Here is a 26672-nt window from a genome sequence, read left to right on the forward strand (position 1 = left end):
GTCAGGAACCTCTGCACTGTGTTTTTGCTACAGCGAATAATGATAGAGTAAGTAGCCAGATGTAGCAATCAAACTACTTTTCTCTCCACAGTTAAGTCTAGCTTTTATTTGATTTCATCTGAATTTTGTCTATGTTGCACATACAGAAAAACTAAAAAAAAGCAGTGTGAGATGGAAGCCTTGGGCTTTTCTCTCCCTCCCACCCACTGTCACTGCTCCGGGAGCGCTGCAGATCCTTTCCTGAGGAGCTGTAGATAGATCCTTTCCTCACTGCTGCTGAGGAGCTGCTGCAGCACTGCAGGGATGGTACAAGCCAGGCTGAACACCAAGCTCCAGCCAGCTGGAGAGGAGAGCGTGGCACCCGTGGGGAAGTCGGGGCTGTGCCTCTTCTTAGTGAACTTGGGAAGGTGATGAGAGGTTGGCTGGAAACTTGAGGAAAGCTTCCTCAGTGTTCTGAATGGGCATCTTCATCCCAGCTACCACTACAGCTCTGGTTTAATAAAAATAGGTTTGTAATGTTGATGTTGCAGAAAGCACCTGTATTACACGGCAGGGCAGGGCAAGATACCAGTTTTATTTCAGTATTTTATGGTAAGGGAGAACATTCAGAGTTGATGTGTAGGCTTTGATGTCCTTGATGGAAGTAATGTCACTCATGAAAGAGGAGGGGGGCAATAAAACAAGATGAGGTATTTCACCAGATGAAGAGTTCTGTCCTGAGACAGCTGTCACCTCTGAGTCCCCTTCATGCTTTCCATATCCAATCACCTGGGAAAAAAGGTACCAGAAGAGAAATTGGGATCTCATTCGGTGTTTCTCTGCCCTGACAATTAACTTGAGATACTAAAATGCAATTCTAACAAGAACACTGCTTATAAATGTAAAAATGTGGGTAACCACAGTAAAAGTTCCAGCACAGATCTCCTCTCCCACACCCTGACTGCACTCTGCTTATCACAGCTGGCAACAAGAGCTGACAGACACTCACATGTACACTGAGCACTTTCCTCTGGTTGCTTCTGTGAGCTTGGAACCAGTTGACCAGGTCTGCTTGTGTAATAGACTTGAGAGCTTCAATCTGAAACCCACAGGAAGGAGGTTTTAGCAGCACAGTGGTGATTCAACTCATTTTAAACATAAAAATATTTTCTCTGCAACCTCTACTCCAGTGGATAAAAGAACCTTTTTAAAATAACATGTAATTTTACACCCAGTGTGTCACTAGTAGCCTAAATCCCATTTATGCTTTTGAAACTGGTGCAAAGCCAGTGTGCTTTTTGTGTCCCACAGCTGCAGGACACCCACCTCCCGTGCCAGCCTGTCAAACAGGTACTGCTGGGTCACCACTTCATTCCAGTTCCTGTCCACTTCTTCTCCAAGGTGGGAGTCTTCACATTCTTTCAGTTTTATCAAAGCTGTTACCTGCATGGGAAAAAGACAATTAGTTCTAATGGATTTAAAGCTACCTTAGTTTTACCATCACAGTCACTGCAGTTGAAAGAAAAGCTAAATTACATTAATGAGGTAGCTCCTTGCTTTTTGAACTTAACTGCAAATGGCCAGAGAATGGATGTTTGGAGAACAATAGCAGAACAGAGCAAGAGACAGGTTTTAAAAGGTGAGGCCTTTGTCCAGAAAACCTCAGAAAATCACCAGAGAGATGTAACTGAATGATGCAGTTCAAAGTTCAAGAAGAAGTTTTACCTGGGTGCTAAAAGCCTCTTCAGTTAAATCCTTGATTTTCTCTTCAAAGCAAGAAAGAAACTCCTCTATTTTCCTGTCAACCAATTCAGAACTAAAAGGGAAACAAGTAATTAAATTAGGCAGGACAAAGCAAAAAAAAAAAAAAATCCTCAAAAGAACATTAAGGGGTAAAGTAGCAGCCCCCAGATGATGAGGGAGGGACAGGCTCACTTCTCTCCTCCCCAGAAAACCTCACTCATCTGAGAACAGCTGGTGGTCAGTTTTTCCTGGTACCAGGGCATAAAGCCAGTGCTCTCATTTTTTGCTGTACACAGGGACTTCAGGAGCTGCTGCTGGGGACCTGCTCTGGTGTCCCCAGCTGCAGCCCTGGGCCCTGCAGTTATGGGCTGTAGGAGCAAGACTGAAAGAAAATGTGATGTGAAGGGGCCTGAGGTTTCTGACACATTAAAACCCTCACTGATGACACATACCTCAGTAATGGAAGCATCCAAATGTAAAAATTAGAGGCAGCAGCACTGTGCTAATTAAGCTTTCCCTGACACAGTGTTATTTTTCACAAGTGACACATTTTTCAAGTAACCCTTTAACTCTGACAGGTCAAATGCTTGTAGTTTAAAGGCCCAGCTTTAAACAAAACCATAGCAGTGCTGTGCCTGCTGAACATGAGCCACAGGAACAGCTACAGAGGATTTATAGGATTTGAACTCTCCTGGCTTCAAAAAGGGAGGGGGATATTTTACTTAGTCTTGAGATCACTTTCCACTATTCAAGTCAGGACCACTGCAATTTTAAGAAGCCTACAGCTACTGTTTTATTCAGGTGTTGCTTTTGAGTCAGGATGTTGTGACTGTCAGCACTGTCCCTTCTGCCATCCCCTTGAATTAAACAAACCCTCTGTGGCCTGAAACAGGAGTGAACTCTTAACTGGGAGCAGGTGAGTCCCACAGCCAAGGCTGGGAGTGGTGAAGAACTTTCCCCATGGAGCACTTACTTGTATTTAGTTGCCTGGGTTGCCACTGTGACTGAGAAGCCAAGAATCCCAGAAGTGTTCCTGCAGGTGGGGTACACGTGGTAGCTTCAAAGAAAAAAGGATGAAACAATGAACTCATTCCACAATTAACTTTCCATTTATAGGACATGCTGTAAGTTAAAATAGTGTTGGTACTTTAGACAGAAAAATCTGAAATCTAAATGTGCAATAGTCTTATTTTCTTCATTGTCTGCACTGCTGCTTTTCAGTGTTTCCTCAGCTTTAGGGAATCCTTTTAAACTGGGAGTGTTTGTATTTGCCTTCCTGCAAACTAAACCAAGCAGAGTGAGACCCAGAGCTGTGAAAAGCCTGCTCCAGTTTCCTGAGGTAGCAGAGTGCCTCCGAGGGAGGCTGCTCAGCACCACAGAGCTGCTGTGAAAACAGCCCTGGGGAAGGGGGCTGAGTGTGGAAGTGGAAGGAACAACTTTATGCTGAATAATTCCACATTACCACACTGATAATAGATGCAATTCTTACAGAAGTCAAAAGCAACTTGGCTTGCAGCTTGTATTGATGGGTGCTTTTGGTTTTTAAAGTGGTGATATTGCTGTTTCCATTAAAATAACTGAGGATTAGCCACTGTGCAGGAAGGATTTCCAGAGTCAAAACACCAGAGAACAGTTAAAGCAGGAGTGTAGGAGCAGGTGCAGGAGAATTCCTCCCCAGTGAACTCACCCGAGGGTCTGCTTTGTCCTCAGGAAGTCAAAGCAAGGCTCCTCCATGTGCATCTGAAACAGCACAAAGTTACAGCAGAAGTGGCACTGCCTGCAGCCCCTCATGGGCTCCTCACAGAGCACAGGAACACTCAAGTGCCCCCAGCCAGCCACAACCACTGCACTAAGAGGGTTGGGAGCTACAAGAAGTCTCCTGCAGCGTCCATCACTGCAGCATTTGGGGATCCCCACCCAAAAATTTCAGCCAGGGGCAGCAATAGGAACATGCTGGGGCCAGTTGGCCTTGTGGCCTCAGCTGTTTTCAGGGGAGACACTGCTGAATTAGGAGGCACAAACAAACTTACCACAAGCAGCTCCATCAGGGTGTATTCCCGCAGGTTCCTGGCACCTGACTGGAAAGAGAACCAAGAATTTAGAGTGGGTTTAATGTGATTGCTCAGGCCAAGGTGATTTGTGGCACACACCTCAGCCTGGACTGCAGCACTGAGGGACAAATCACAGCAGGGACAGATGGAAAGTTCTGGTTTTCCCTGAGGGGACAGGCCCAGCCCAGCCCCCAAGATCACAGCACTAACCCAGCTCCCAGCACCAGTCCAAGGAAGGGAAGGTGCCGGTTTTAGGGAACCTCCCACAGGGAATTCTATTTGGGTTCAGCCTTGGGGCACAGGGCCTGTGCTCACATGGTGTCTGTGTCCCCTCTGTGCCCTCCCTGTGCAGAGCCTGCTCTCAAGGAGCGTGGGCAGGTGCCAGAGGGACCAGGCCAGCACAGCCCCAGCACACCTTACCTGGTAATAGACTGTCACCTCGGAGTTGGCATCACCCTTGTTGAGAGTTTTCACCTTACAGAGCAGGTGGGTGTTTGGCAAATCCACCACCCGGAACTGCACAGGGCAGGGATGGGCCAGGGGAGCAAACTGGAGCTTTCTGGGGGTAGCACAAAGAGCACAACATCAAACACCTGCTCACACCTTGGCCAAAATCAGAGCAACATCCAGACATTTACACACTTGCTCTGACATTATTTTCCCCTTCCCCAAAGTAGAACTACATCTGCCTCAGCTGCCACCATCAACAGCCTCCTGCAAACACCAGGGGGGAGCAGGGAATTCCCAGGGACTCCCACTCTGACTTCCCTCCTCCAGAAAAGAATCTTAATTACAGTTTCTAAATTAAAGAGTCAAGAGATACTCACTGAACAACGTAATTCAGGAAATCCTTTGCTTCCTAGGGAAGAAAGCAAAGACATCAGTTTTATTTAGAAGAGAATGATTACCCCATTCACAACCACACATCTCAGTGCAGCACTTGAGAGAGCCCCAAGCAAAGAACAGCTGAGCTCTCCTGCTCCCTATATCCCTGCTTCCTCACATTGTTCCCAGTCCCTCCAGCCTCCTCAGCACCACACTGCAGAGAGAGTCTTATTTTTGCACTGTAGTGTCTCCAGAAGAAGGCACAAGCCAAAATAGCACCAGTTATCCTTGCTCCATGTGTCTGGCACTCAGTGAGGTTTAACCAAACCATGCAGGTAATCAAATTCCCAGGGTAAATGTGCTCTGAGGGAAGCACCTGTGGCACTACTGCAAGAATTTCATATCATATCAAATATATCAATACAACAAACAATAAAAAAATAGTGGCAACAGGAGAAATAGATTACAGGCATCTACTACATTTTTTCCTATCTGCAGTTTAAATCAAAATTCCTGGAAACTTCTGTTCAAACTGGCAACTGTGGACTGCCATTGGCTTATCTGCAGGAACACTCCTGAGGTGTTGGAGGTGAAGCTGCCCAGTACCCATGAGACTCCAGACTGCCAGCACAGAGGCAGCATCAGCTGCCAGCCGAGTTCAGTGTGCTAAAGCCCCTCTGAAGCAGCAGTGTGAGCACTGCAGCTGCCAAGGCTGCACTCACCCTGCTGGTGAAGTTCCCTTGCACAAGACCCTCCACAAAGAGCTGTGACTTGAAGGCGGTGACGAAGGCAGAGAGGGCCTCGATGGAGAGCCCCTTCATCAGCGTCTGGTACTTGTCGATCATGGACCACCGGCCGTGCTCCAGGATCAGCAGCCGCACGTCCCTGCAGGGCCACGGGAACACAACCACAGCACATCAGGAGCTGTTTGATGCCAGAGGTGCCATTCCTGACTGCAGGCAGGGAGAGGCTTCCCAGGAGCCCGTGGCTGACTGTGCCCTCCCCCAGCAGCCGCTGCTGGCTCCAGGTCACGGCCGGACAGCGGCTCACCGGGTGTCCGCTCTGGCACCGTGTCTGAGCCGCTGCTTGCAGAGCTGCTGGGGCTCCCTCAGCTATGAGCAAAGCCTTGTGAGCACAGAGCAGGGATCCCTGAGCTCTTCAGCTCAGCCTCAGCACCTGCTGCTCAGCCACTGCTGCCCTCCCCCAGAACTCACTTGGCCAGAGTCTCGGGTTTAATGAGGATGTTGTAGTATGTTTTCTTCAGCTGCTCTGTTATCATTTCAAAAACTGCTGGAGTAAAGCTGAAGTCAGACAAGTAATCGATGATGAGCTGAAATAGAAGCTGTAAAGAGAACAGTTTTAAGTTAGGGTTTTTGTTGGTTTAAGAACCAATTTCAATTTAATGCTATACAATAATATAAAATTATCATTACTAAAATTATCATTATTGAGACGTGGAGCATTACCAAAGCACACTCCTCTGTTCTGCCACATGTTCTTCACTAAACAGTTCTATCCCAAGTGACCATTTCAGAAGGACAGTGTTTTTACACAGTGAATAAACTCAATATCCCAAATCAATAGGAGTTTCCACATGCTGTTGAAACAAATCTAGCCTGGCACCCCCAACATTTCTGTATTCAATATTCCATTTTTTCCTTTTGCAGTTGATCAGAACAATGACATCACAACAGAGACATCATTCAGGATTAAAAGACCTGCTGCTTGCATATTTGTCTTTTTCTGTTAAAACTCCTGTTAGTAAGTCTGACAGGTTTAATGGTCTTAAAGCTCCAGCAAAGCTCTTGCAATGAAAGCTGATGGTTGTCTCCTCTTCAGTGTCCTCTCTATGCCTGCCATGTCTTACATGGCCAGCATTTCGGGAATGGGAACAGGGATGCCCCAATCCTGTCAGCAAGCCAACACAGAAAATCTGCACCCAAAATGTGCATCCTCAGAAGCTGGATCTCCACAGTCAAATTGAAACCCAAATCTCTTTTCAGACCCCTGTCTCCACACACTGTGCGAACAGGCACAACTTAGAAAGGCTCCAAACCCCTTTATGTCCATGGGAGACACAAAGCTCTTTTTATAGGAAAAGCTGTTCAAATTTTAATGGAAGTACAGTTATTACTTAAAGGAAGATTTAAGTCAGCCTGAAGTCAGTAATTTGAGCTTGTGTAAGTTCACACAACTCCACCTTTATACACGTAAGCACAAGAAAAAGCAGCACATATGCTGCATTACCCTGCCAGAGACTGATTTTTCTGTTTAAAACACCTCATCCAACCATTCAAGGCTCCAGAAAAGCACACATGCTGCAAAGCTGCAGGCATAAAAGCAGTGAGGAGATGAGCAGAGCTTACAGGTAGTTTGTGATTGAATCCTTTCACTCGGATGATTAGGCCGTACTCTCCAGCCACCAGCTTGTACTCCAGCTGAGCCACGTCTGCTTCGTAGGCTGGCTCCCCCAGGTTGTGGGAAAGGATGTTTACAAATGTATCAAACAAGACTATGCTGGAGGGAGAAAAGGACAGGGGGTTAAAGAGAAATTGAAAAAGGATTGCAATATGAAAGTTAAGCTTGATGGTACACGCAGTGAATTCCAATAGAAATGGAATTTGTTTAAAATGAGATTCAAAAAAAAATTTTCCAAAAACAAACACAAATCAAGAATGAAGGTTTCTCTTTGTGCAGAAAGCACATGACACTACTTAAAAATTATCTGGACATTCAGCTATTCCTTGCAATCTCCAGCTTCACAAGATTTAAAGTTTTTTCAAGGTAAGAATGCACATTTTAACAAGACAATGCTCAAAGCATGGAAAAATCACAGCAAACTGAATTATTTTACTTTGTGTAAAGGCATAGGGGACAGATAAACTCAGTTATCCTCCATACTTGAGTAATGAGATGATTATTTATCTACCAAAGCAAAAAAATAACAATAAGCTAGAGCAAAGCAAGCTGCACCACCTGGAAATTACAGTCCCTACTTTCAGGTTTTTGTTATTGCTGGGATTCCAATTCAAAGATTAAACTAACACCCCTCATGAAAACAGACTTACAAAGGCTTTCCCAAAACATGATTTGTGCAGGTCTTGGCAGGCTTGTGGCAACAGCACTGTGACAAAGCTTACAAGTGGCAATGGCAGCCTGAGGCAAGGCAAGTGCAGCAGACCCAGAACTGCACCCAGAGCTCTGCCTGACCCACAGCTGGTTTCTCGAGGCTGCTGCAGCCTCTTCTGCTCCTGCAGACTCCCCAGGGTGCTGGGACATGCTCAGGACATGACTGTGCTGCTCTTTTCAGGAGCAGCACTGCTGATGTTAATGACTTTTTCCCAGACTTGCCCTGGGATATACCACACCATGGAACTCCTTACACTTCAGTTTGCTACAGGCAGGACCTGCTGCAGAACCACCATCACCAAACTGCAGATAAAACCACAAGGAAGTGGAAGGACATGAGAAAATGACACCTTATTCTATTCCTGCTTAAAATTAAAGTCTCTTCCCAGTTTTTCACTAGGTATGGTAATTTAGTTACTCTGCAAGGAAAGCATAAATAGCACAATCCTCACTTCTCTGCAGACTGCTGTATCAATGGAGAGATCAGATGGAATCGAACATAACCTGGTGAGGAAAAGGAAATTTAAATGAGAAATTGTGTAGAATGTGACAACTTTCTGAACTCAAATATATTTCCATCAAGTTGCTCTTTGGTGACAATTCGAGTTTAATGAAAAGGGTCATTAAGCTATAACACTTTTTTTTCTTAAATCATCATTAAATGTCTTCTTATTCCAAAAAAATCTTCCCTTTGAAGTACCAAATATTAGAAAACAAAGCCGTGCTTTGCAGAATACTCCCATGGCATGACTATAAATACAAAATGAAAACTCCACGGAACTTCTGGTTAAGAGACACTAAAAACTGTGACATTCTGCTTGAAAGCAGCAATATATTTTATACCCTTGTTTCAGATCCAGGCTGCATTTTTCTCTTTCTGTAGAAGAAACTATGTCCCTTCTAATTAATGTGCTCCTTCCTTCTCAAGCCCTTGTCTCAGCAGCATATTCTGTCTGCCCAGTCTTGTCCTCACACAGATTGTTGAGAAGTCTGTAAATTCAAGTGATTCCACTTTTCAACCTGAGGTATCAGCAGGGTGTCTTTGTTGCTCTGGTTCACCTGCTTCTCTTTTATTGTAGCTAATAAACATATCAAAAGGACCATGGAAGAGCTGACAGCAGGCACTTCAGTTTAAATGGTGAACACTACCAGGGGTTATTTGCCTTCAAATAAATTCCAGCTGGTAAAAAACAGGGTCTTGCTATTCAGAAAGCCCTCAGGGATTTACCTTTTGGGATTTTGAATTTATCATCCTTCCTGTACCAGAGACAGCCTTGTTGTGTGCTGAGTGTTTTGACAGGATATTCTGTCTCAGGGCAGTCAGCAACTTTCAAAGCAAAGTCAGTGGCTAGCAAAGAGAAAAACCACATCAAAACCACAGGTGAGTGTGTTTCACAGACACAATCAGGCTCAATTCATCTAAGTCTTCTAGAGATGTGCAAAAAAGATGCAAAAAATACATTTTCCCCCTTCAGTTTTCTAAATTATTTTGACAGTACTTTCCTGGACCCAAAGAACATCTCTTTTTCATTTCCACACCAGAACAGTGGCTCAGAAGCAGAGCAGAAGTGGTGGCATCACATTCCATCCAGGACACAAGTCCTGGCTTTCATTTAATTTGCTTTTGGCAATAAAGGCAGATGGTATTTGGATGCCTTCAGAAAAAGGAGGATTAAGCAAATAAAATTCTCTAATAAGGTGTCTGGAGCTCTGTGTTAACTCTCACTGATTGTAAGGCTTGCTCTGTAATGGCATTATCATCTGTAAGTTTATATGCCTTAAAATAACTCAGTTCTTAAGCTTATAAATAAAAGAATAGTAAATAAAATCCAGATGAACAGAGAGTGCTCATGTTTTTTTAATTTGCAAAAACCAGTTGATACCAGTTTAGGTTGTTTCTAAACCACAAATTCTCAAATAAATCACTGGGGAAGATTTCACTCATGCCCAGGTGCCTTACCTATGTATTTGTTTTCTTCTGGAAGGTGTAAATCCTGATTTAACTCAAAGTCACTGCTCCATAAATCACTCCAGTACTTGTCAATATCTGTTAAAAACCATAAAATGCATTAGTTCATCAGGAAGGGAAGGCCATCCCATTTTCCAGACATCTTTTCCCTATCTCCAGAAAGATTTGCAGTATCACAGGAGTTTTGCAACATCACCCCATTCCTCAGGACTCTTTCTAAATCCCTTCCTACAAAATCTTCTAGAGCTGGACTGAAGCAGTCCTATTAAAAAGCAAATCAAGTCTGCCTTAGGAACCCAGCTCCCCCTACACCCTGTGCTCCATTGTTGGTGTCCTTTCCCCTGAATGGCAGCCAAGTGCAGCTCGCTGGGATCTCTGCCTCCCAAAGGAACTGCACCAAACAAAGAGCAGTTTTGGGTGCCACAGAGACTAATGGTGAGCTCAATAAAGCACTGAGGATTCATTTCCCTGCCTCCATTCACATGCATTTTGTGTTGTAACCCTTTCACTTCCTCTAAGGCAGGAATCAGACATTCTCAGCTCCTGCTGCTGTTTTACCTTCCATGCTGTACTGAGTCCCAAACCACTTCTCTTTGAGGTGACACTGGCCTTCATTGGCAGCAGACAGCAAAACCAGGTTGGCTCTCTGAGGGCTGAGCTGGCTCAGGGCATCAGCAATGATCTACAAGTTCCAGACAATACTTCAGTTCAAATGCAGCTCTGACTGCCTGACCAGGCAAAGACTTCTCAGATGGAATGTAAGAACAAGACATAAGCTTACAAAACAGATTTGCTTTCTGAATACAAGTGCTTCCATTAATATAAAACCTGTGCCTAAATCATGTTTAATTGCAAATGCCTATATACATCCTGTATTACACAGTATGCACATGTTTTCCTTACATCAAAACATATAATCAGAGTTCAAAGAACATTTACCTCAGGCTTGTATTCAAACAAGAGCTGGTCTCCTGTCAGAAAATCTTCCTTCTGAAACAACTGCATGTTCTCACAAAGGTTTTCCACATAGTCAACTGGATCTGTCTGCAAGCAAAGAAATAAAGCTATTTGTCACATAATTAGAAACCCAAGATATTGATTTTCTGTTCTGAGAAGAGCTTGACTAGTCAGATATGTTGAGCATGAGTTGGATGCTGTGCTTGTTACTGCATTTAGTTTCAGTTATTAAATTAAATGTATTTCATAACCATATCTAATGTTCAGTCTACTCTGAGAATCCTGAAGTTTCAGACATATCATCTTTGTAGAAGAAACCTTGATTATGCATTTTACAGTCGTGGAATCTAAGTTAAGGACCCAAGAGAATGCACTCCTTGCCTCTAGGGGACACAAGCAGAGTCCTGCAACAATTCAAGACTTGAAGTGACGTGGAAAGTACAAGGCAAGGAACTGCTGCTGCTGCATGAGTACCTCTGGCTTTGCTCCCTTCCCCAGCCCCCTGCCATGATGTGCAGGGTGAGGAGGAGGAGGCTCTCCTGTTTGGACAAGAAACACACATTGCCTTTTAGCAAGGTAAGGCCACCTAGAGGACCAGGCTGCTCAGCTTTTTGCTAAGTGCTTTTGGGGTGTTTGCACCAGCCAGCATCAGACTGTACAGATTCTGGGTCAGACAGAGAGCACAGTACATCTGGAAAGAGCTGAGTTTGGCACATCTGTGTCTTGTAAATGTAGTGGGAAAAACACCCAAGGATTTCTTAAGACACCAAACACCTGAGGAATCATTAAACCTCTCCTAACCAATGATGCCAAGCCCTGCCTCTGAGACCACTCCTTAGCACAGCTCCCATCCACCAAGCAGAAAACTGGGGTGCCATGACTAAGTCATTCTTCTGCCCCTGGGATTCACAACCCCACAACAAAAGCACACACAAATCTATGTTCCTTCTGTATGTGGTATTTGTATGGATGGATCTGTTTTCCCAAATGGAATTTTCAGTGCCATTCAAAGGATAAAAAAAACAAGTTACCTAGTAAGAAACAGAACATGGCTAAATGTAGTAGGAGTAAGAAAGTTTAAACTGAAAACGAGCCTACCTAGCAGGTATGGAATGAAAAATCAACATTAAATTCTGTTAGGGAAAAATCTCAGTATTTCTCTGCTTATAATACATCTCCTTTCAGCCAAATACAGCCCCATTAAGTGCACAATGTATTTCTTCTCAAATAGAACTTGGAAAACATGTTTCAAAATGAAAAAGTAATACTTTTCAAGGTTTACCTATGTCAGGACAGTGGATAAATACCTGTTCCTGGTAGTGAAATTCATTAGCTTCAATCTTTTGTATTTCTTCCCATATTCTGCAAAGGAGGAAGAAGATAATAGAAGTGGATTTTTCCATTATTCTACAGCATTTACCAAGAATATTAACAAAGAAGCCTTCTAGGAAAGGCAACAATGCTGAGATGGATGACTCATTCAAGTGCAAGACACAGAAGCCAGTATTGAATGCCCTTCCCAAAACAGCTTTTCTCAGAACTGGCAGAAAGTTCTTCTGTTTTCCAAAGAGAAGGAGAGTTAACTAAGAAGAGTCAAAGTCTGATACCAAATTAACATAAAGGCTAACACCAGAACCTAACTTCCACAGATCCGGCTCAACAAATACATTTAAAATGAACACAAAACTGCACCTGACATCTATACTACCTTACTGAACAAAAGGAATCACATCACATCATAAGTGAAACTAAAACCACTAAGAAATAAGCATGAACAGTTAGAAATTTCTTTTTAAACTGACATGTTCTCCACACAGACAAGCTTTACTAGTGACTCCCTGTTTATGCTCCAGGAACTCCACAAAAAGCACAGACACTACAAATAACAGGATAATGGAGGACACCACCACAAATATCTGCAGGAGTGGCAAACACTTGCCTTTGATCTGGCCCCCTTTTCTGCAGCATTTTCACATACTGAAACACAACGTGGGCCACCTGCAGACAGAAAGGAACAGATTCATTTTCTCCAGACATTAGGGAAACAGCAGGAAAAACAAGCTGCAGGACACCATACCTCGTAGAAGTGCTTGTAACCTTCATCAGTCAAAGTCACAGAAATGCTGAAGATGGAGTAAGTGGAGTTCTGTTCAAATCCTGTCTCTCCATTTCCTCCATACAATGCAAGGGCCCAAAACCTATGGAAGAGTGAAAGGCACTCATTAATTAATCATTTCAGCTTTGAGCCTAGTTACACCCAGTATATCACAGTCCATCTTTACTTCAGAGGCTTTCAATCCATTTACAGTTTACACAAAGCTCTTCCAGTTTAAGGATGTGACCTCAAGACACAGAATTCAAGAAAAATAGTGAAAAAGCTAAGTAATGTTTTGGAGAACTCAAAGATCAGTCAGAGATACTGCTGATCCACGAATATCAGACAAAAAGCCCATTTATTTCTTACTTGGGTTTATCATCACCTTACAGAATATCACTACAAAACACTGATACAAAAAGGCAGGCTTGGCCTGCTTTTACATCTGTAGAAAATATAAATACACAAAACAGAGTTTATGCGTTTTTGAATGAGATCAAAGCATTTAATAACCATACTTAAAAACCACCTACTTTTTCCTAAGGAAAGAAAGAACACTGCCTTTGCCTTCATGTCCCACCAGCCAGGAAATATAATGAAGAGGCTTCACCCTAAGAGAAAGTTTGGAGGAGATTAGATGCCAGGAGGTAACACATTTCACAGAAAGAATTCAAATCACTGGGTTAATGATTAAAATATGCACTTGTCTCTTCCTTCAGGGCAAGTTTTGCATTTTCAGGCAGAATTAAGATAATAAGCTGAAAGTGTGGGAGTTCAGAACATAATGACTGATCTGAGTCAGTGAGGAAAGGGAACCATATCTGCAGCAGTTTAATTCATTTTTAAAATGCCCCCCTAGCTGAACCAAAGTAATCTGTTAGACAAGTAAATGAGATTCTTTGGTTTGCTGTGAAAGTCAATAAATTATTCACAGCATAAACATGGTAGAAGTAAAATGCAGCACAGTGTACCTGTAATACTGTTCTTGTGGGGGAAGTGCCCAAGTGATGGTCAATGAATGAACTTTCCTGATTGGAACAACTGGACACAAATAAATTGATTAATTATAAATATACATGATGAGAAAGAGGTAAGAAAATTTACATAATGCAGAAAGAGTTAGAAGATATTTAAAACCAAACAGAACTACTCTACAAAGCATCTGGATCATCCACAGAAAATTTCTTTCAGTATTCAGGTATTCAAAATATTTAAATTTGTTTCACTTACCTCTGTAAAGCTTGTGAAACTCTGGTGTGTCAAAAGGCTGAGTCAAATGGCCAAAGCTGGGTTTGGGTAAACCACTTAAAGGCAAAATGGAAATGTGATGTTACTGGCAGGGCTTCAAGGCTACACTGAGATATTCAAAGGCATCAGGACCACAGCTCTGCACAACACCAGAGCCTGGAAAGGGCCCTTTTCCAAAGGTCCAGCCCAGCACCCCCCAGCCCCAGGGAGGTACCCTGGGAGGCAGCCTGCCCACACAACCGAGCCATTAACTGAGATACCACCCCAACACCTCCCCTTCCCTCTGTACAAGACAGTAACAGCACAAAACTTGCTTCTGTACAGCCAAGAACAGTAAACAACATCCCGAGTTCATCCTGGACCCAGAGAATCCTGATGGATTGTCTTGTAGGGTAGGAGGGATGAGGAGGGGGGTGGCCAGGACAGACAAATGTGTCTCTGAATGGCATTAGGCTCTCACAAGAGCATTTCCAGGCACCACAGACAAGCATCTTGCAAAAGGGAAACAAAATGCTTTTCAAGTTAGCAAAACTTTTGCAGAACCCCTTTTTAGAGGGCATATTGGAGTGAAACATTAAAAAAAAATATTTACTTCTAACTCATTGCCACCCTAAGGACGATACTTAAATTCCAGATACGGTGTTAATTAATTCTGCTTCTAATTATTTTTGACACAAAGCAAAGATAGGCAATTTGAAATGATAATCTAGGTTTGAATGACTTATCACAAAGTCAAGACATCAGCATATATTAAGCAAACACTGCTTCAAGTTAGCACCACACAGCTCACAGCCTGAATAATTGTTAAGCAGAAACAAAGTCTTCCTGGAACAATTAACGGTGGTCTTTCATTTTAAAAGTTGCCTCTTTTTTTCCCCAGATAAGAATGTTAATTAACAAATGGTAATTTCCTTTGTTTCTCCAGTAAGGAGTTTTTTTAATGTCATTTTAAGAAGAGATAATTTTATCATCTGCAATGTCTTCACGCATCAAATGAAACTTACTTATTTGGGATCTCAGAGAAGATTTCTGTCACCCACTTTTCCAATGTATCCAGTGTTTCTAAAAAAGAGAGAAGAAAGACAGAAATATAGTTTCCTGAAGATCTAAGACAAGTTACCTTATCTCACCAGTTCAGTTATTTCAAAGAGGCTGCAAGTCAGTGTGTTTGAAAACAGCAGAGTTCTAAATTACAAACTTCAAAGCTGTTGGTTTGAGCCAATTCTTAACATTTGCTGAGCTGTATCTGTGGTCACAGCTCTGGGTTTGTGTAGAGTGCTCAAATCCCAGGCTGACACAACTGGGATTTAAAGTTCAGTAGTGTCTGGAGTGACTGGGAAAAGGAATTACTGTCTTAGGGATCTACAAAATCACCAGTACTTGCAACTCATTCCATGACTCTCCAGATTATACACAGGAGTTCTCCCCCTCAAACACAGTCCTGCAGTCTGAAGGATTCCTTCTCCCCATCCTCTTTTCTGAGAGAAATGAGTCACAAACCAGAATTTTATTTTTAAAATAAAAACTTTGCTTGTTTAAGCAACCATTCTGAACTCCAAAAGTGGTGCTGCATATGTAAACAACAGCAGTAAAAAAAGGCTGGATGGGATAGGGGGAGGATTCGCTGTTGGGTTTATTTTAACAGAGAAGGAAATTCAAAGTTGACTTGGCTGGCTATCAGTTACCACCATTTTCTTCCCAATCACCATAAAAAATATTACAATCTATCCCTGGCTTAATGACTATTTAAGAGGCATGCAGCACCCCTAAGTATTTTACTGTCTAGACCAAAGCAAAGGAGAAGAAAAGAAAGAATGCCTCTATTATTACCATCTCCATTTTAGAGATGGGAATTGCAATCAATTTTAGTATTCAACAAGACTCCTCCCTAAACACAAACCTAACTTGAATAACTTCTGAGAAATGTGTTTCTTCTATCCTCAGCAGAAACAACCTATAGGTCTGCAGTTCTCCACTGAAATTAAATTCAAATCCATTTGCAAAATTTTTTTCAAGCTACAGGGGAAAAAAATAGAACCTCTACTCCTCCTAGACAAACAAGACAATTAGGAGATTCAGACTCAGTCTCCCCATCACTTGCTGAGGAGTTTCGCTGCTGATGGCAGAGAAATAAGCAGCATTAACTCATTTAAGTGGCTCTTCATTGCTGCAAGATTATTTCTGAAATGTTATCTTTTGAGATTTTCCCTTCTGTGCTAATATGGAACCTATTCAACAGCTTCAAAAGGTTTCTCAAGAAGCGGCAGGATGACAATAACACAGCACAATTGCTCAAGTCTTGTTTCATTTGGAAACCAGGCTAAAATCTACATATAAATACCCTCTGCAGGACTGGACAAGCCACTAGACTGGCTTGGGCTACAGCTGGACTGGTTCCAAAAGCACCAGCAGCAGCAATGAGGATGTTTTTAAGGAGTTACCTTTAGACTGGACAACCAAAGTCATGTAGTGAGCAGAGTAATGGCGCTGCCAGAATTCCCTCAGCCTGGTGTAGGTGTCGATATTGTTCATTTTGGGCTCATGTTTGAGCGTATCTGCATTACCTGCAAACATCAAAGGGGAGGCAGGGTTAGTTATCCACACACTGCTTACAGCAAGACTTACTCAGACATCCTGAGAACTTCCTTTCCTCCCTAGGTCTAATCATGGTAAAGCACATTAAAAGTACCTAATAGAGATTTGGAGTGAAAGGAGTGTTAAGTGGAACTGGGTATTTTCGATTTTTGGCTCTTATCCAAAGGACAGCTGATATTTTTATGACAAGGAAGAACAGAGTCCTCCTGCATTATCACATCTCCCACAGGCTACACATCTCACTCTGTGTTGCCAGCTATTCCCTCATCAATGGAACTTGCAAAACAAGAGAGTGCAAAAGAGGAGGAAATATGAAGTTCAGTGTATGACACCATAGAAATTTATAAAAACAAGCTACACTTCAAAGCTGGTGACTCTAACACCCATCAATCACACTGCTGTTTACACAGTCACCAGAACCACGAGGGTGAGGGAGTGAGGACTGGACTGTCCAAGAGAAGGACAAATTTCCATTCTGCTCCCCTCACATGCCTGTGAAGGTCTAACTCGTGGAAGTTCAACAGCAAATTATTTACTTTGAAAAACCTCCTCAGACATACAACCAGAAATAATTTCTTTTTCCAAGAAATTCTAATAGCAAAACCACCAAGCTTAAGCAAGATGGAGATGACTCAAGAGATCACCACCTTTGTGTTAAGAGAGAGTTCCATAATTATACACCTTGGGCAACCCAGCTGTAACATCAGCAAAAAGGAGTTCCAGAAAGAAAAGTATCTTGAAAAGGAGACAGCTGCTTTTATTCCCAACCATTTTCCTGTAAAATGGATAATTGCTTGAACTCTTCTAAACAAGTTTAATGGTTGCTGTGATATGACAGCTCATGCTGGTGCATCTAACCACTCAAACTTCTAAAGTGGTTAAAAGTTTAAGTATCATTACCGTTTTATAACAGAAATTCAGGACTTACCCCAAAAAAATTTCTTCATAGGATGTCCAGGCCTGGCAAGACTCCCAAATAACATCTCCTTTCTGTTTGCATCAGAGGGCCTTGCTAGCTGATACTCTGTTAATTATAAGAATTTGGAGTGGCATGCATCAAAGTTTGACGTCATGTTCCCACAAAACAAAGAACAAATCCCAGCCAAACTGAAAAGGAGCCATACCACACAGGTGCAGCCTGGAATTTCTTTTAATGTATGAATGAAGTAGTGAAGTAAGAAAGAGGACTTGCTAACAGTAATAAATATAAGAGGAAAAATGGAGCTTGTTGCTGAGAAGAAAGGTTAAAGCAGGAAAATCATGTAAAGCACCAACTTGTCCTGTCTGAATGCTCTGAATATGTTAAGTTCAATGGGGACAAAAGGCCATCAATATTACAGAGGATCAGGCCCTGCAGTGAGAGCCAGAGAAAATTACAAACCTGTTTCTACCATACATCACACAGAACAACCTCTAGTCTAATAGTGAAATAAGAAATAGAAAAGTGAGCAAGATAAGTTTCTAAAAATGCAGTTTTACAACCACTTTACACTAATCTAAATATGGGGCTCTGCCAAAATCAATTCAGCTTCCTGAACTGCATTTTCTTGCTCCTGTTTTACTGGTAATAACAAACACATACAGCAGAGCTGAAAACGAATTCCTCTGGCTGTGTTCTCCTGCAGCCAGCTCAGCAAGCTGACACCATTTCCTGGGCAGCACATTATCACGGTGTCACTGCAAGGGAAGGGCTGGTTCTGCACCACCAAGGTGTAAAATGGCTGAAGCTGCTGAAGAACCACACCTTAACTCAAAGGCAGGTCCTTATTTACACTGACTTTTATCAAAATTCAAAGATCAAATTTCCCACTTTTCCTTGCCAGAAGACAGATAAAGAAAATTAGTTGGAATAAATATTTGAACCAGTTGGGATAATAATGTTTTTTTCCTAAAACAGTGACATTTTAGAGGCAGTCTGGGAGTATTCATCACATATTAGAAAATCAACACTCCACTCACTTCTTTGCCTTGTTTAATTTCCTTCTCGGAAGGGACTTTTTATTTATTCAGGTGTTAGAATAAGGAGACAAGTAAAATCATCTCAACTTATTGTGTTATTCTGCACAGGATTGGAGAGCACTCTGGGGCTGTGCTGGAGCTAAAGTTCACTGCAGAGCACCCACAAGCTCACGTAACTGCCAAACCACATTACTAATTTCTCATTAATGAAAACGTGAGGAGAAACTCTCACAGTGCTGGCATCACCATCCAGTCTTTCTTCCTCCAAAAGCCACTGATGTCTAACAGCCACAAAGCCTCAATTCAAGTGTTTAATCTCTCTGGAAAGTTAGGTGAAGTTGACTGAAGTGCTCAGAAGGAGAGTTCAACAGAAACACAGTGTTAAAAATTAGGTTTTGCTTTAAGAAGCTAAACACACCGAAAAAGATGCTCTTACTTACCACTGTCTACAGCCTCCACTTCTCGATCTATTGCATCCCTGATCATTAATGGGTGAATAAAGAATTGTGCCCACCTATGGAACAGAAAAATCCATATACTTTTCTTCAGTGACTACTAAACTAGGGTCAAAACCCAGTCATTAAATCAAACAATCTACTATTTTGGTTTACAAAGTCACTTGACTTAGTACAAGTTACATCATTCTTGACTATAATGTCTAAAGAAAGATAAAAGCCATCAGAAAGCAAAGGGCAGGGCTTCCCAGCTCCAGAGTGGGGTTGAACTGGTTGGATGCAGTAGGATATAGCACCAATGGTGCAGAACTGTGTTACATCTGAAGAATGATCACAACAGATGAGGCAAGTCTGGAATCTGGAGCTAATAGGGACCAGTATCAGATGCTTCAGAGGAAGTCCCCAGTTGTTCCTCAGGAACAACATGACCACAGGGGAAGTTACTTCCTAACTCCAGGAAACAAACTGTCATGAAACACAAGTTTCTACATCCATTACAATTTTATTATCTACTATAGAAGTCATATATAGAAGTGTTTTCATCCAGATAAATTTCTTCTGTATATACAGAGAGCAGAGCACTGGAAAGGGACAGATCTGCAGTGCATGGAGACTCTGCAGAAGGCTGCCAGAGAATCTAATAGTTCTGTTTTATTTGCTGAGGTTTTATAATGAAAACCTGAACTGGCTGAAGCAAAAGGTTAAGAGAAATAAAAGGTTAAAGTATATCCCTGATGGAGTTCTACAGCCAGAAGACCCATTATATTCAAGACAACTGAAAGGTGATGTCTTTCCATTTCTTCAGATCCACAATGAAGTGGATTCTGCTCATTCAAGTGCTTGAATGAGCAGAATTCATTCCCAGCACATATTTATCTCCTTTGTATGAGATGCTGTTCTACAGAACTCTTAATTTCTGTTTTCCTCTGCACTAAGCAAGTTGCTGTGACAGATTGCAATTATGTATTTTTTTATTCTTTCACACTTTCAAACATCTAAAAAATCTGGATTAATCTGCAGATGGAAGCTGAAATTTGCCTAGTAAAGTAAAATTTAGGTTATACTCAGAAAAATGTGCAAACACTTGCACTTGTGTCAAAGTAAATTTGCAGCATAGCCTACTCTCCTCCTGAGATATTTTATGGCATCAAGAATATTCAGCTATGCCCCTGTGAATGAGAAATTCCTCTTGCTAAAAGAAACCCTGACAACCAGTGGAGGTCTGTTGTTCCACAGCACAAAAGAGCAAGTCAAGCACTTTCTGGAAAAGATACATTCAGCAGTGAATAACCTGCACTGGGTTAAATGTCTCCTTCTGAGACACACATTGTACCATAACTTTGAAGGCTGCCTGAAAAAAAAACCCCTAACAATTTAGAAAAAGCAGTAGCTCTACCAGGACAGGTATTTCAAAGGATGAGTCACTGGGATTCTGGGAACACTTCCCCTCTGATCAGTTGTCACACTGCATAACAGCATTTCTCCTGGCATCAATGCCACGAGTTTAAGACTGCTAAAAAACAATCAAAGAGCTGCATGCACTAAGACTTAAACATGGGTCCTACATAATCCCACAGCAAAAAAAAAACCAGCAACACATCCAGAGGGAAAGAGCATTTTCCTATATTCAGTATCACTGCTGCAGTGCAGGTAGCTATGAAAGTTCAACAACAGCTTTGATCACCCCAAAATGAAAACTGGACAACCTCACCCAAGCTCCTGAGGCACACACAGACATTAATTAACACCTAATCACCATTCATACAAAGTTACCTATCCAGGGCTTCTTTGAAGTACTTCCTCTGCACATCAAACTGGAACACTGTCCTCTCACAGTCCGTCGAGGCGTTGTCACCACCCCCGTGTTTCTTCAGGAATGCATCAAACCCATTCTCATCTGGGTACTTCAAACTGCCCATAAAAACCACTGCAACAAAAAATCACCAACAGTACAAAGATGACATTATCTGTTAATCCTGACTGCAGCTATAGCAGCCTCTCTGTGATTGACCCACAGCTCACAGGCAGAGGAAATTACTGGACACCAACAGCTTGGATGATCTGCCCAGTAACTGCTGTAGTTTGCCTCTGACAGTGCCCTCTCAGGCTGGCCTCAACCAGGCAAGAACAGTATTTTGAAACACACCTGGTCAGAAACTTCACGTGGTTTCTGTGTCCACATTATTAATTCATCAGCCTTTACCAGGAGACAAAGGTCTGTAAGCTCCAACCTGGTCTGAAAAGCCACAGGTAACGTAATGCCCCTCAATTTAATGGGTAACAAATAAAGTTGATATAAGCTAATGCACAATTTGGCAACGTGTATGAGACTCTTTCTCCCATATCAAGAACTCCTTATTAAGTCAGTATAAAATCACAAGCTCATGAAAATAAAGTCTCTAATAGCCAAATTAGGAAATTATACTAAATACTTCCGAAATGAGCTACATAACATCCATTTCACACTGAAGCTGGAGAAATAGGAGCAGATACATACTATGTTCCAGGAAGTGTGCTAATCCAGGCAGATCTTCAGGATCAGAGAAGCTGCCAACAGCAACACAGAGGGCTGCTGCAGACTAGAGAAAATACAACATTCTCAGTAAAAGGTGCTTCAAGAAACACTTCAGGAAAATGACAGAAGTACAAGATGAATCAGTTGGGACAGACACAATAACAAGGTCTTGTCTGAACACCTAATCACAAGGTTTCAGACCTTGAGAAAGTTCACTGTATATTTCTGTACTCAACAGCTTCAAGTACATACCTGCTTTTCTGAACAACCTCTCTTTCTTGTCTCTTCCTTTTCAGCCAGCTCTTCTAATTCACTGTCATCAGAACCATTGAAATCCTCATTATCTCCATCACTGTCCTCACTCTCATCCCCCGCATCACACTCATCATCATCTTCTCTACCATCTTCAATCTCAGCTCCAGAGTCATCATATTCATCACTGCACTCTTCAGAATCATCATCATCATTATCCTCCTCCTCCTCTGAAGATGTTGGGGCACCATCCAAGTAATTCAAATCCGAAATCAAAAGTGCACATAAGCCATTCTGCAGTTTGATATACCTGAAAGAATAATTATATGCAATGAATATATTCATTTCCTAAATCTGAATTTTCAGAATTGCAAATATTTCATTATTTCCTGTAATACTCTGAGAATGATTTCCCAATGAAAATCTAATTGTAGCATTAGACTGAGCAGTTTATAGCAAGAAAAAATTCCTCTGCTATTCAACAACTCTAGGAATAAGAAGCAGTTCAGAGCAGTAGCAGAAGCCATTCTCTCCATAAGGTCAAGCTTACCAATTTTGGCTTTTATTCCTCTCTTTTTGAAACATTCACTCAGAACAGGCAAACCCAAACTTCAATCATCTTTTAGGCTTGTCAGGCTCTTGGAAACAGATATTATGTGACAGAATGAAGATCTCAGTCTTTGCTTCTAAGTAGACCCCAGAGCATTTGATTTTGTTTTCATCAGTGGTTTCTAGTAAGTGGGATCTGCAGAGGTAGCAGGGATGTGTTAGAAAGGAGAGACCTTCTCTGCAGGCTCCACAGAACCAGTCACAGGGAACAGGCTGGGCTCCAGTCAAGAAGCAATAAACAGGTCTCTGTGTGTGTGTTTATACATGCACAAGGGTTTTTAAATGTGTGTATACGTATAAATAAAACACCACAAGCCCTCTGTGCAGCACTCTTCTACAGCTTTTCACTCTGAGGACTGCAAGCACCAATGCCCTGCACTATGAGAGCCCTCATCAGTATTCATTTTCCATCAAATCTGGAACAGAGTCACAATTTGTCAAATTAGCCAGAGCATCCCTGCCAGGAACTTGCACTGGCTAATACAGCAGCAACAAAAAGGAAGGAATGCAGGGTCCAGAAAATACTTCATCCACCCTATGAACTAGTGTGATATCTGTAGTATCTGATCCAGCAAAAACACACAAAAAAGCAAGCTAGAATAAAACAAACCCATGGTCACATCCCACGCTCCCAGAAAAATCTGAGTTACAGAGCACAGAATCCCAGAATAGTCTGGTGAAAGGGGCCTTTAGAGGGTTTCTACTCCGACCCTGAGTTTGTTCCAGGTCAGAACCCTGCAATGTGCACACAGCTCTTGGACTATCAAGTCTATGAAAAAAGCTAATGAACAAACATCTGATAATTGTGTTAAGGTTATGACTCATGACCAGTCACACAAGGGGAAGTGACAGCACTTACTCTTGGCCAGGGTTTTGTGATCACACCCAGTTTCCTTGCTACAAGACTGCTGAGCAGGACAAATTTGCTCCAATCAAAAGCACAAGTGCATTTTGACTCAAACTACAGCACACTGTGTGTAACTTGCAGGGATGCTCTGATGAACTGCAGGAGGCACAGACAGTGCTGGAATGTCTGAACAAAGTTAATCCTGCATTCTGAAAGCATGTTTGCTTCCTCCCACCATGTACATGTGTCCCACTACACAGCTGCAGCACTCCTGAACTTCCTAAAACACACACTGCACACGTGGGTGCTTCAGCCTCTGGGCAGCTGAGAGCCAAAGCCCCAGACAGCACCTTCCAGCACAACCAACACCTCCTTCTCCTTCACACACAACTCTGTTCTGCAGGTTTGCACAGCTCCTGGAAAAACCCAGCCTCCCAGGGAGCAGCAGGCACTGGTGGAAAGCAGAGGAGAGAATGGGGCTATTCTTCCCAAGGAACAATGTGCCATAAAGCTGTTCAGCCAGGTGCATCCAGCAGCTCTTGTTGATCCCTTCCACACAGCCCCATTAAGCTAATGGAGCAGATTATACTAATTTTACATTGCTCATCTGGAGGCCCGTGGGTGTTGCACACAGGACAGAAAGCACCCGGCAGCAAGGACACGGCTGAACCACGGCGCTGTTGGAGGCTCTCGGATTTCACCCCAGGATGATTTAAACAGCTTAGGTTATACAGAGCAGAGGCACCACTGACACAGGTGTTCTTTACTTTTTCCATGTTTTGGTCCAATGGAAAAGGACAAATGTAACTAATATCCACTACTATGCAAAATACAGTACAAAAAATGCAATTGCATAAGGTAGAAACAGAAGCAAGCACAGAGCAATTGCTTTTTTGAAGGACTATACAGCCTTGATGCAAGGCCAAATTATAAAATAAAATCCAAATTCTTAAAAATACTGCTTAAACCTCTTGAATAAGTTTAAACAGGATTGTTCTCACACAAAGTTTTTCTTTGACAATTGTTTAGAAGATAATATTGAAATATATATCAGTGCATGGTAAACACTGAGAGAAATGCTCTAATTTCCCAAATTACAACAAATACAAGACCATGAAATTCCATATATGGATGAATGTAAATAAAACATACATTTTTGGTAAATGTAGCTACACACTACAGTTCTAATGATCAAATTTTTTTCATGACAAATATCTTGTCCCAACAAACCCTCTCCTGAAAATACATCCTGCAATCTATGTCAGAGCTCTTTTGATTTAGTGATCGTTATTTGAGAAGGCAAAATATGACATTTTCCATTAAGTTAAGGCTGAAGTCACCAGACACAGACACTAAGCCCGCTGTGACTGGGCTGCAGCACATATCACTGAAGTGTGAAGAGGAGAAAATGTGACAGCATCATCACATCAGCTGCCAGGACACTCCCTCAGGAGTTTTGGGACATCACACCTGGACACAGGTTCAGTGTGGCTTTGCTTCCAGACACACTGAACTTCTCTTGAGTAAGGATAATGTCTGTGCTGTGTCAGGCTCACTTCACACACATGGAAATCAGTCTGAAAGGATACAAATCTCTGCTTCTAACTGAAAAATTCTGTTAAGGATGGACAGTAGGATTTCTGCAAGATTTTGCTATTAGTTTATGCTATAAGCAAATGCTCTCCCCAGTTCTCACGTGCAGAGGAGGTTCCTGAGCCTCAAAATAGGTAGTGCCAACTTTCAATGGATTTCCTATGCTTCATTCACCAGTGTGCTGCTTCGGGCAGCAAAGGCAGAAGTTCCTTAAGCTGACAGCATCCACAGCTGTGAGCTTTGCAGGAGGACAAGCCTGCCAGAGAGGAGCATGAGTAAGAATGCCATCAGGAGAGGCAGGCAAAGATCCAGAGGAAGCAGCAAGGAAGTAGGGCAAGAAGGGAGGGAGCAAATTTCTCCCTGAGCCAATGGGCACAGTCCTCTTCAGGCAGCCAGCACGGAATCTGCAAATCCAAAATTCAGTTCCAGGCTCAGGCAGCAGATTCTCCACTGGCTGCACAGATTAGACATCATGAAAAGTAAAGATAATTTTGAAAAGGCAGCTCTAACAAGGGCTGGATAATCTTCTGTCTTACAGAAAGAAGTTATCAGAGTGTCCCTTCAAGAACAGAATGCCTTACAACATCCAACAAGTTCAATCTCTGCTGGAGCTCTCATCCAAGTCTCTCACTGGGCCACAGATGCTGTGGGTTGTGCTCAGGGAAGTTGATCTTTTTCATCACTTTTCGTGGTATCTCTCAGAAATATTGAAATAAAAACACAAGCAAAATGGTCGCCTAAAAGCATTTTGCCTCAGCTCACAGATACATTTGTGCTAAAACTTAGAAGCTCATCTAAAACAGGAAGAGTAATTGTTTTTAAGCTGGAATCTGCTCTGAAATACTTAAACCACACTTTGCACTTAACACTTTCGGAGAGGAGCTGCCGGGCCGAGGGCTGCAAACTAACCCTAAATTGGGCATTGCTGTGTGAGAACACCCAGCCCCGAGCAGCCTGAGCACAAGGGCTCATCCTCCCGCCCCGTGCCCACACACACATCAGGCAGCCCATCTTCATGACAAACACACCCGCGGGGCCGCCAGCCTCCTTTTATCACAGACAGGACCCAACTGTCCCGGCCACCGTGACCAGCCCGACTTCCATTCCCTTGGCTCCCAGCAGTGGCCGGGACAGGGGCCGGGCAGACCCGGATCCACCCCACCGACCGGCTGGGCTGCCCCGGCGGCAGCTCGTCCTCCCGCACCTGCCCTCCCGCCCTCACCGGTACTGCTTGGGGTCGCTGGGGGACTTGACGATGTCGGGATCACCGAGGTTTTGTTCGGGACGGGCCCCCGCGCGTTCTTCCTCCTCGTCCCCATGAGGCGAGCGGCCCCCGGCGTCGCGGCCGCCCTCCGCGGCCTGCTGTCCCACCGCAAGCTCCTGGCTGCCGTAGCCGCACGTCGCCTTGTTCCTGCCGGGCATGGCGGCGGTGGCGCCGCTCCACAGCGGCCGGACAACGGCCCGTCCCGGCCGCCAGCCCCCGGCCACGGCCCGCCCGCGGGGACCCCCGGCCGCCGCCGCCCGCCCGCTCCGAGCGAGGGCGGCCGCGAGACTGCGCATGCGCATGGCTGCGCCGCACTCCCATTGGTGGAGATAAGGCTGCTGGCGTAAGCGGGTGGGGGAAACCAAAATGGGGAAGGGGAAAGGGGTGATGTGGCCCCTTTCAAGAACCGGGGGGAGAGGGCAGAGAAATCAGAGGGATGAGCAGAAGACGAAAGAATGGATCCATATTCCGGGGATCCCTCTGTGCGCCGTCACGTTTCCATGAGTATGCCAGCCCTCCGCCTGAGCTGTGCTCCCCTGCTTTTGCCTTGGAATAGTCCAACAGCCAGCTGGCGGAAGCCAGCCTCC

At 43.3% G+C, this 26672-nt stretch overlaps 1 protein-coding gene across 2 annotated transcripts; it reads right to left on the bottom strand.

Annotated features, from left to right (window-relative positions):
• Positions 1–554: 554 nt before the first annotated feature.
• On the bottom strand, positions 555–26402 carry NRDC (nardilysin convertase). 2 transcript variants are annotated; one of them, XM_015635900.2, is made up of 31 exons: positions 26044–26402; positions 21773–22082; positions 21503–21584; positions 20779–20932; positions 18991–19064; positions 17520–17615; positions 16438–16560; positions 15001–15058; positions 13979–14052; positions 13720–13789; positions 13282–13359; positions 12731–12851; positions 12593–12651; positions 11961–12015; positions 10636–10740; positions 10255–10378; positions 9688–9774; positions 8956–9075; positions 8180–8231; positions 6965–7115; positions 5813–5940; positions 5321–5483; positions 4601–4632; positions 4194–4332; positions 3753–3800; positions 3410–3462; positions 2696–2779; positions 1705–1795; positions 1306–1422; positions 989–1078; positions 555–768 (listed from the first exon to the last, which is right to left on the bottom strand). In XM_015635900.2, the coding sequence occupies exons 1-31, from the start codon at positions 26385–26387 to the stop codon at positions 574–576; spliced, it is 3477 nt and encodes a 1158-aa protein (XP_015491386.2). In that variant the 5' UTR covers positions 26388–26402; the 3' UTR covers positions 555–573. The 2 variants fall into 2 exon arrangements, with proteins under 2 accessions (XP_015491386.2, XP_033372151.1); XM_033516260.1 differs by lacking the exon at positions 26044–26402 and adding an exon at positions 22323–22415.
• Positions 26403–26672: the final 270 nt, after the last annotated feature.

This window comes from Parus major, chromosome 8 (genome assembly GCF_001522545.3).
Source record: "Parus major isolate Abel chromosome 8, Parus_major1.1, whole genome shotgun sequence".
NCBI classification, from domain to species: Eukaryota; Metazoa; Chordata; class Aves; order Passeriformes; family Paridae; genus Parus; species Parus major.